The sequence below is a fragment of the Morone saxatilis genome, unplaced genomic scaffold, assembly GCF_004916995.1.
Source record: "Morone saxatilis isolate NCDOM2014 unplaced genomic scaffold, NCSU_SB_2.0 Contig1, whole genome shotgun sequence".
Classification (NCBI taxonomy): Eukaryota; Metazoa; Chordata; class Actinopteri; family Moronidae; genus Morone; species Morone saxatilis.
The window spans coordinates 6789861-6800367 of NW_023339651.1; the positions used below are offsets into that span (position 1 = coordinate 6789861).

A 10507-nucleotide genomic window follows, 5' to 3' on the forward strand; every position below is an offset into this window, starting at 1 on the left:
TAGGAGTCCGTTTAGCTTAGGTTAGCATAAAAATGTAGCATAGCTCCGTCCAAAAGTTAAAAAATCAGTCTACCAACACGTCTACAGCTCATGTTATGTCTAGTTTGTTTAATCTGTAAAAAAATGTACAAGTTCTAAAAATGAAAAGTTGTGGTTTGACAGAGGGTTATGTGCTAAGTCAACGGTCTCCTGGCTGTAGCTTTAGACAGAAGAGTGGTGTTGATCTCCTCATCTAACTCTAGGCAAAAAAGCAAATAAGCATATTTGCTAAAATGCCAAACTATTCCTTTAAAATGTTTTGTCCAGTTGTGGAGATACTAAATATGGTTTCGTTTATTTCCAGAGCTGCATTTGTTAGTCTCCCATATTTTATGCATGCTTCATCCTCCTCTCTGTGTCTGTTTCCCTTTATAAAACATCATTAGTTTTGTCAGGGATGGATTGAGGGAGTAGTCAGACTTATTATGAGTCATGACAGCATACCATTCGTCTGCAAGGGCTGGCATTTAGCAAAACATCTGGCTCAAACTAGCATGGTTTGGCTATTATTATTGTTTCAAATTCTTTATGTTTAAAGACTGGTCTGTATCTTTCTCACCTTGTGTAGGATGGAAAGGTGGTGTGTCAACAGGTGTCTTGCCCTCCTGTATCCTGCATCAATCCATCCTTTATCGATGGAAAGTGCTGTCCTGTCTGTCTCAGTGAGTTTGTTTTGTCTGTCACTATGATGTACGCTGAGATCACAAAATTTGATAAAGGTGTACCAACAGTGTATGTGTGTGTATGTATATAAAGATAATGAAGATGGCTGGTCCCCATGGTCTGAGTGGACTGACTGTTCAGTCACCTGTGGACGTGGAGGGCAGCAAAGGGGCCGATCCTGCAATGGCATCACGCCGTCCTGTGCTGGCCCATCAGTCCAAACCCGCAGCTGCATGCCGATGAAGTGTGACCGCAAGGGTAGGACATTACTCTGCATGTCTGATCTGTCAAATGTCTTGATTTAATTTATTTATTGTGATTGATTGAGCACGGCTGGTCCAAGGGAATGAACTGAATATTCCTGAAAGACCAAAAGTACGGAACTTCAGACGAATGGATTTTAGAGATTTTAATCGTAATTGGAAACATGTTGTAGTTCTGTAAATGTATACACAGTGTGGAGCTGCGGTGGTGGTCTGTGTCGAATTCTACTTAGAGGCTTTTCCAGACTACCGTACAAAAAAACCTGGACTTTTTTACAATATTGATGTTCTTATTTCATGTGTAGTACGTGCTGATGGGAACTGGGGCCTTTGGTCTCCTTGGTCTGCATGTACGACCACTTGTGGTGAAGGCAACATCACAAGAGTACGTCTCTGCAACAACCCCCCACCACAGAAGGGGGGCAAAGGCTGCACGGGCAGCAACAGGGAGACGCAACCATGCAACAATACACTCTGCCCCAGTGAGTAAAAAAATGCACATACAGACTGCACTGTTGTACTCTACTGGCATACAAGTAAATGATATGCTTGTGTGTAGTTGCCGGAGGCTGGACAGGCTGGACTGAGTGGTCACTCTGCTCAGAGTCGTGTGGGGGAGGTCTTACAATTCGCCAACGGGAGTGTTTGAACCCTGCTCCTCAACATGGTGGGAAGCCTTGTGTTGGAGATGCTGTGGACTATGAAGCCTGCAACAAACAACCATGTCCTATAGGTAAACATTAACCCTGACCACAAACCTCAGGCTATGTAAACAGATATTACTCTATAAACAGGCTAAACCTGACATCCATGGATAAACATTATTATTTCTTTATTGGATGAAACATATTTTCAAACAATAGAGATTAAAAAATAATATCCTACAGCATTTATTCTGCCTTTATTCAATTATTTTGGCTCAGGACATATAATAACATAATGATTCAAATTTAGGTGCCATTAAGCCAATCTTGGATTATTTGGATTGTGTATAAAAGACTCATTGCCTTTCTATGTGCACATTTGTATGTTTTTTCAGATATATGTTTGCTGTCAAATCCATGTTTTCCTGGAGTGGAGTGCACATCACATATCGATGGATCATGGGAATGTGGACACTGTCCATTGGGTTTAAGTGGCAATGGCACTCACTGTGAGGATGAGAATGAGGTAATAAGGGCAGGTGAAGGATCAGACTACATGACACCAGCAGGTTAATGGGTTAATGTCGCCAATATATAAATACCTAATGACATTCCCATCAGCCTCAGCCGTACTTTGTGTTCAACAGTAATTAGCAAATATTAGCATGTAAACACACTAAACTAAGTCGGTAAACATCTTGTAAACCTACTAAACATCACCATGTTAGCATTGTCATTTTAAGCATGGCAGCAAGTTTATGTTGGCATTTAGCTCAACACACAGCAGCTAGCATAGCTGCAGACTTCCTCTCTTTGGCCTAGTTTGACAAAGTTTATGATATTCATTGTAACACTTTGTACACTTTAAAGATCCCAAAAGTTTCTCTCTGATCCTACCTGATCACCTAATCTAGTCTAGTGACCATCTCAAATGAAGTAAATGTTGTGTAGTCTGATCCTGGCAGAGAGCCCCTCTGGTCAAACCTTTGTACTTTGCAGTTAGTGTTTGATATGCTGAACATGGTTAATCCCTCTATCTTTGCAGTGTGAAGTGGAGGGTGTGTGTGTCACAGAATGTGTAAACACAGACCCTGGTTACTACTGTCTGCCCTGTCCTCCTCGCTATAAAGGCACTCAGCCATATGGCCTTGGACTGCAGCAAGCCCAGAGAACCAAGCAGGCACGTATTTTGTTCTTTGAATTTCTAACCCAAAGCCTAACCCTGAACTTGACCCTTACCCTAACGCTAATCCTCACTATTTTCCTAGCTTTGAACTACAATCTTGAATCAGTTTTGTATTTTCCTATGCTTGCTGTGGTTTTAGGTGTGTGAACCATACAATCCTTGCAAAGACAACACACACACCTGCCACAAGTATGCTGAGTGTGTGTACCTTGGCCTGGCCTCTGAGGTTTTGTACAAGTGTGTGTGTGCTGTCGGGTTTGCGGGTGATGGCTTCCTGTGTGGTGAAGACGCTGATCTGGATGGTTGGCCCAACAACAAATTAATCTGCAAGCTGAATGCAACCTATCACTGTCAGAAGGTAAAATAATAATAAAAAAAGAGAATAAAAATGTTATCTGATTGGCTGGTGGTGTTCTTTGGATGTAATTTCTCTAATCTGAGTTGTGATTGGCTGCAGGACAATTGCCCCAGGATACCAAACTCTGGACAGGAAGACCTGGACAAGGACGGACAGGGAGACGCCTGTGATCCTGATGACGACAATGATGACATCCTAGATGAGAGGGTGAGACTGTGACTCAAACTTTGAGTAACTTTGAGATTACCCTGACTGAAAACAATTGAATATTCACATATTGCGTGTGTGTATGTATGCACAAATGTGTGTGTTTGGCGTAGGACAACTGCCCGCTGGTGTACAACCCTCGGCAGTTTGACTCTGACAGAGATGGGGTCGGGGACCGCTGTGATAACTGTCCATTTGATAGCAACCCACTGCAGACAGACACTGATGACAATGGAGAGGGAGACGCCTGCAGCATTGACATGGATGGAGATGGTAGGAGCTAGGGCCTTGAACATGCAAGTAAAAATATGTTTTATGTATCCATTAATTGCATCGATAAAAAAGATTAAACTCGCAGTGGCAGCAGAACAAGCAGGGCACTCCAAGTCCCTCTATCCAGCAATGCCTTCCAGCTCCTCTCAAGGCATTCCCAGGCCAGATGAGATATATAATCCCTTCAGTGAGTTCTGGATCTTCCCTTGGGTCTCCTCCCAGTTGGACCTGCCAGGAAAATCTCCAAAGGAAAGTTCCCAGGAGGCATCTTATTCAGATTCCTGAACCACCTTAACTGGCTCTTTTCAATGTGAAGGAGCAAACACTCCTAATGCTATCTCTAAGGCTAAGCCCAAACTTGGGGCAGCAACTCAGTCCCAATCCGGAGCAATTCACCGTTTTCCGGCAGAGGACCATGGCCTCAGAGTTGGAGGCGCAGATTCTCATCCCAGCCACTTCACACTCGGCTGCAAACTGCCCCAGTGTGTGCTAGAGGTCACAGTCTGATGTAGCCAACAGAACCATATCAAACAGTCAACACTGTTTCAGTGGGAGGGAAACACTATTCAAGGAGGTAGCAGACTTTGACACAAGACCAGAAATTGCTCACATTTCACTCGCACGACCTGTAGCGTCTTTTTTGCCAGCTGAAATTGAAAGCAGTGACAGTAACTTTAGTTCCCTCTGAGTCTCTGACTTTGCTGAAGGCCAAGATGGCGGTTCAGAGCTGTTTGAACTGCTAACGTTAGCTTAGCAAAGCTTCAGCAGAGGCAGTGGAAGGAGAAAGAACATGGGATACGAATGAGAGTCTGTAGATTTGTCCCAAACACTAAAACACGTTCAATACTATAAACTTCTTGCTTCCGACCAGTAGTAGTATCTACTACTCTCATATGTCCCAGTTGAGACAGTTGATTGCTGTGTTTGGTGGTAGGTGAACATGACACAGCTGTGTAATTTGGGATTGGAGTGTCTCAGGATTTTTCACAGATTCCTGGATTTTCTCTGGAAAAAGGAAAATAAATTCTGTAATGAACACTATAGACAGGGACCAGGATCAATTGGTAGGGTGGTGGATGGAAAAACATGGAAAAAAAGACTTAAGGTACTCTTTAAATATGGATGGAATTACATTTACCCAAACAAAGTCCTGATTTATATTGATTGTTTTTATCTGTAATAAAAGAGTAAAAGCCACATGAAATACAATTTATCTGTGTTTGTGTCTCTCTTTCTCCAGAGGTTCTGAATGACCGTGACAACTGTCCCTTAGTTTACAACACTGACCAGAGGGACACAGACATGGATGGAGTTGGAGACCAGTGTGACAACTGTCCCCTTCTACACAACCCACTACAGGTCCTTGAAATACACAAATGCTTAAAAGCATACACTATCTACTGAAAAAAATACTGAAAAAACAACATTGATGGTGGTGGTGTTGCTTCACAGAACATCTGGTACAGGGTAACAATTTATTAGTGGCAATCCATCAGGGACAGATGGACATTTGTTTTTTTTTATTACATGAAAAGAAAATCTTGGAAGGCTATGCAGGGAGTGGGTGTGCTGGTTAACGTAAAACTCAGCATGGAGACTTGTGATTTAACACTATTTACACATATAAAATACATTGTGTGTGTTTGCAGCTTGACTCTGACAGTGACCTGGTGGGGGACATGTGCGACAACAACGAGGACATTGATGAGGACGGCCACCAAAACTCTTTAGACAACTGTCCTTACATTGCTAATAGCAACCAGGCTGACCATGACAAGGACGGGAAGGGAGACGCCTGCGACCATGACGACGACAACGACGGTATCCCTGATGACCGGGACAACTGCAGACTGGTGCCCAACAGGGACCAGCTGGACTCTAATGGTCAGTGTTTCTACACTTTTCTATAAGCTTTAGGTGGCCAATAAAAAGGTTTCACCCACAATCAATCAGAATCTACTGAAAATCAAACTGCAGGACTGAGAATATCTCTAATATCATACAGATACAGATGTGAACAAATGCTGATTAATTTGCTGTCACGCGGGAAAGATATTTTGTACAATTTATGATAAATGGATTTTGCAGTCATGCAGTAAAATCTTGTGACTATCAGTCCAGTATGTCTCCATTGGTCCAGGTCATCAACATAAATAGTTTATGGGTCTCAGCAGTGTGATTAATCATACATAAAAGGTTTTTTTTTAATCTATCCACCATCATACAGGACTGTCTTATTACATTTGCACATTATCTCTTCTCTTTGTTCTTTTCCCCTTCTTGGCAAAAATGAATGCAGGAAATCACATGGTTGTTCTCTCTCTCCTTATTCCTCTCTCTCGCAGGTGATGGTAGCGGAGATGCATGCTTTGACGACTTTGACAATGACAGTATTCCAGATGCGCTGGATCCCTGTCCACTGAACCAGGATATTGGGTCAACAGACTTCAGGAAGTTTCAGGTTGTTTTGTTGGACCCTAAAGGCACCACGCAGTCTGACCCTCTCTGGGTGATCCGCAGCCAAGGCACTGAGCTGCTGCAGACAGCGAACTCGGACCCTGGCATCGCTTTAGGTGAGATTAACTATTAAAAAAAAAAAGAATATGCATAAAAAGCATTATGAAAATTGTTTGTCTACAAAACGAATATCCCTTTGTTTGAACAGGATATGACAAGTTCAGCTCTGTAGACTTTAGTGTGACATTTTATGTGAATACCAACCGAGATGACGACTACGCAGGCATTGTGTTCGCCTACCAATCCAGTCGACGCTTCTATGTCGTCATGTGGAAACAGGTGATGTTTAAATGCTGACCTTAGCATTGATGATAATGCCTACTGGCTTCACTAATGGTAGTGGAAATGTAACCCAAATTACATTACTTTTAACTTGAGGTTTGAATCTAAATTTATATCCCTTTTTGTGTGTTTGACACAACCTCACCAGCAAAAAATGGGAAAGCGTAGAAAAGACTACTAAACATCAACTTAACCTTCACTCTATTTTATCCTCCACATTCATGAGAGCAGGTTTCTCAGGCCTACTGGGAGAAAAAGCCTTCCAAAGCTTTTGGCACAGCGGGAGTCTCGATCAAACTGGTCAACTCGACCACAGGACCAGGAGAATATCTACGCAATGCTCTGTGGCACACTGGAAACACCAGACAACAGGCATGAATTAGTGAATTGTCATAAATAATACAAAATTGTTAACAGATAAACCTTCCCTAAAAGTACCTTTTATTAGATTGGCACAGTAATGCATAATTTTTTTTGTCCATTCTGACATCTGTGTGTGTGTGTGTGTGTGTGTGTCTGTTTCAGGTCAGAACATTGTGGCATGACCCCAATAAAATTGGCTGGAAGGACTTCACAGCCTACCGCATGCACCTTATCCACAGACCCAAGACTGGGTTCATTAGGTACAGAGATTGCCATTACTCCTTTGAAAGTCCCATTTTCCCATGTTAAGTTTTATCACTGGATGATCTAACAGTTGTTAGATTTATTGACTCCAGAATATCCAGCATATGTGAGGAAATGAGTTTTCCCTTGTGTTTTCTCACTATTATCTAGAAAACATTGCTCTGTTAAATAGTTATTTCTATAGGCAAGGATAGTCACAAACAAGACAACTGATATATGAACCGGTAGAAGTATTGAGTTAAAGCATTTGTCTCTTGGCTTGTTTTCCTCTTTCGAGCCTGAATTTATATTTTCATGTCGAGCTGTCATAAACCACAGCTGGGTTATGATCATGGAAGTCACCCAACTTTAAAAGTTAGAAAAACAAATATTTCTGGACTTCCTCAGAGGAACAACAGCTCCTCCCAAGTGAAAACAACCTCTACAATAGCAGTAACCTTTACTTTTTAATTAACAGTTAAAACATTTGTTATTGGCTTTGCTTTTAAAGGACCATTCCAGTGTTTTAGCTTATTTACTACACGTCACATAAACATAATTTTCCTTTATTATTTGAAAGTTATGAATGCATTTTCTTTTCTCCTAATTTTAAAGCAGCCGCTGAATCAGAAGCAAAATCAACTATTAATCAGCCTGCTTTTACCAAAAAAAGACACAATGCTTATTGGGTATTCACCAATTTTTAGCAGGTTTTAGTTTCTGCAAGTGTTTTTCAAAATTGAATAAAAGAAAATTCTAAACTCTAAAACACTAAAGCATACCTAAAAACCACTAGCAACTCTGTAAAACAAGACAGAAACACAAAATAAATCATACATTTGGGGCTCAGTCAGTACCAGTTCAGTTCCTGTAGGTATTAGTGGAGCAACATTCGGCTGAATAACTTCTACAATTTCTGAAAATCACATTCAGTGGCATCTGTGAAAGAGATATTCACCCTAAGATGTTCTTACACTGGAGGATATCATCAATCTCCAAGAATTATTTTATAACAGTGTAATTCACTTTCTTTGTTGTACCCGGTTCTCCTCAACCTGCCACAACTACTTCTACTTAGTTGCACTTCTCACTAATGGACTTTCAAAACCACCCCCGGGCAATGAGTTTTTTGTGCTTTGTGCGGATGGAGAGAACAACATCACTGCTATAGCGAGGTTTTCAAGATGAGAAAATGTGAGGGGAAAGAGAACAAAACGTGCCGAGCCCAGTGTTTCAAATGATTGAAATACTCTTAAAGAAAGCTATCTTTGAAGTGATGCATTTTTGGCCCTGAATGATTGTAGGATGACTGTACGTTTATTGAATGTGAGGCTGAAAAGAAGCTCCTGCTCTTTGATGGTGAAGGACAGACACACATTGATATTTTGGATAGTTGCTATGAAAGCTGTTGTAACTGCTTTAAATATAGCTCCATTTGACGTCAAGTCCTCAGTGTTATTCAGGAATAAATTGTAAAATAGGGAACAGGAAGAAACATACATAAATAACCAATAGACTTGACACACCCCAAGTAAAAGTACCAAAACTCTAAAAATATGTTACATTATCAAAAAAGTAAACACATGCAAAAAAAGGAAAAACATGCTAAATGGTTATATTGTTCTATATATGTGTATGTATATTGGATTATTATTACTGATGTATCAACATATAAACAGCAATTTAGCTAATTCTCGCTATCTCATTTAGGGATGACTGTGCTCATGTACTCATGTACTAATTATATTCATAATAACACTTTACAGCAGCGTGATGTTACATAACCTCTCATTAGTTGAGCATGTAGATGGAGGAGAAGCAATGTCAGCAGTTTGGAGATATTTTAAGCAACTTTTACAACAACACTAGCAACATTTCATCGTTTCATAGACGGAAAGTGAGGAACATCTGATCAAAAGAAAACGTGTTTTCAAAGTCCCTATTAGAACTGTAATGGTATTAACACATACTCATATCGGTATTCAGTATCAGCAAGTACACAATTATAAGTACTCGTATTTGGCTTGGAATACAGTAGTATTGCATCCTAATTTTGTTGAGTGGTTTAATTTACTGCATCACAATGCATCATATTTTATAAAATTATATTATACTTTAGGGTTTACTTTAACTTAACCTGCAAAGTAATTTTCAGCCAAATGTAGTACAAATGACAGTATTGTGGGGAAGAAGTACAAAGTGGCAGTAAAAATAAGTAGCAGTTACAACAGAACTAAACTACTTAAATGCAGTATTTGAGTAAATGTACTTAGTTACTTTTCAGGACTGATTTTAACATGAATATAAACCTATAATCTTAATTAAAAAAACATTGGATTTAAGTTTTCCCTGCATCTATAATAAAACAATGCTGTGTGTGAGGATGTTATGTGCTGTGTTCCCATTGCAGGGTGGTGGTGTATGAGGGCAGGGAGATTTTATCCGACTCGGGGGCGGTGTACGACCACACCCTGGCTGGAGGCAGACTGGGACTGTTTGTCTTCTCTCAGGAACACGTCCTCTTCTCAGACCTCAGATATGAGTGCAGAGGTAAGATATCCTGTCAAAACATTATTCCTGATTACTGATCAGTGGAGGAAGAAGCACTCAGATCCTTACTACACATGTGACTGTGACTTATATACAGGACATTTTTTATTATTCATTCATATAAGTATTTATACTGATGACACGGTGTGTGTGTGTGTGTAGCATTGGTGGAGCTGGTGGAGATGGAGCTACACTACTTTATACTACTACAACTACTTTATATATTTGAGTGTTCAAGCCCAGTGGTTTTCAACCTAGGGGCTGGGCCCCTCTTAAATGTCACAAGGAAAATCTGAATGGACGTGAGATGATTAATGGGAGAGGAAAGAAGGAACAACACTGTGACACAAATTACATTTTTGAACTTTTTTGGATCTTTGCCTTTTTATGAAATATTGGATCATTTGACCTATCTGGGCCTGAAACAGGTACTAATTGTACTCAAAGGAGTTTTTTATAAATTTTTTGCAGTTCAATACTGATGCCTCTATATGAATCCACATAAACAAACAAGCCAATCAGTGAGACCATTGGTATTTCTAAATGGTCAATCTTAGTGCCTGCTAGAGTTGGTTGGATTCCACTTGAAATCAATGAAATGAGGCAGTAGAAACACTACACCCTTTGTCCACAGGGACCACCAGAATCAACCAAAAAATGAAAGCTCCTTGTAAATGAAACCATCAGAGAAGATTAGAGGGGACATGTCTCTTTGGTGAAACTGACATCTGATACATGACATGGCGCCCCAACTAGACACAGCCTTTTTGTAACTGGTCACAAGCCAGAAAGGTTTGGGACCACTGGTTGGATAACGTGTTGTATTTTTATAAGCCTCTATTCTATCCTATATTTCTTATGTAAAATCATAAGCTGTAAAGTATAACTACACCTGTCAAATGAATGTAGTGAAGTAAAA

At 40.4% G+C, this 10507-nt stretch overlaps 1 protein-coding gene across 3 annotated transcripts in view; it reads left to right on the forward strand.

The window, feature by feature from the left end:
• The first annotated feature begins 773 nt into the window (after positions 1–773).
• LOC118327683 (thrombospondin-2-like) overlaps positions 774–10507 on the forward strand; it is a 10312-nt gene continuing 578 nt past the window's right edge. For 2 of the 3 annotated variants that reach the window (XR_004796719.1, XM_035661108.1), the window contains exons 1-15: positions 774–960; positions 1271–1447; positions 1525–1698; positions 2005–2135; positions 2655–2789; positions 2935–3153; positions 3253–3360; positions 3474–3633; positions 4874–4992; positions 5283–5517; positions 5979–6206; positions 6299–6429; positions 6664–6804; positions 6958–7055; positions 9449–9588. Coding sequence is in view for 2 of the 3 variants with exons in the window: in XM_035661108.1 (XP_035517001.1) it covers positions 774–960; positions 1271–1447; positions 1525–1698; positions 2005–2135; positions 2655–2789; positions 2935–3153; positions 3253–3360; positions 3474–3633; positions 4874–4992; positions 5283–5517; positions 5979–6206; positions 6299–6429; positions 6664–6804; positions 6958–7055; positions 9449–9588 (2383 nt within the window). In the remaining variant the exon portion in view is untranslated. Of the gene's footprint in view, positions 961–1270; positions 1448–1524; positions 1699–2004; positions 2136–2654; positions 2790–2934; positions 3154–3252; positions 3361–3473; positions 3634–4873; positions 4993–5282; positions 5518–5978; positions 6207–6298; positions 6430–6663; positions 6805–6957; positions 7056–9448; positions 9642–10507 lie in introns of those variants that run through there. The other variant, XM_035661100.1, reaches the window with a different exon arrangement.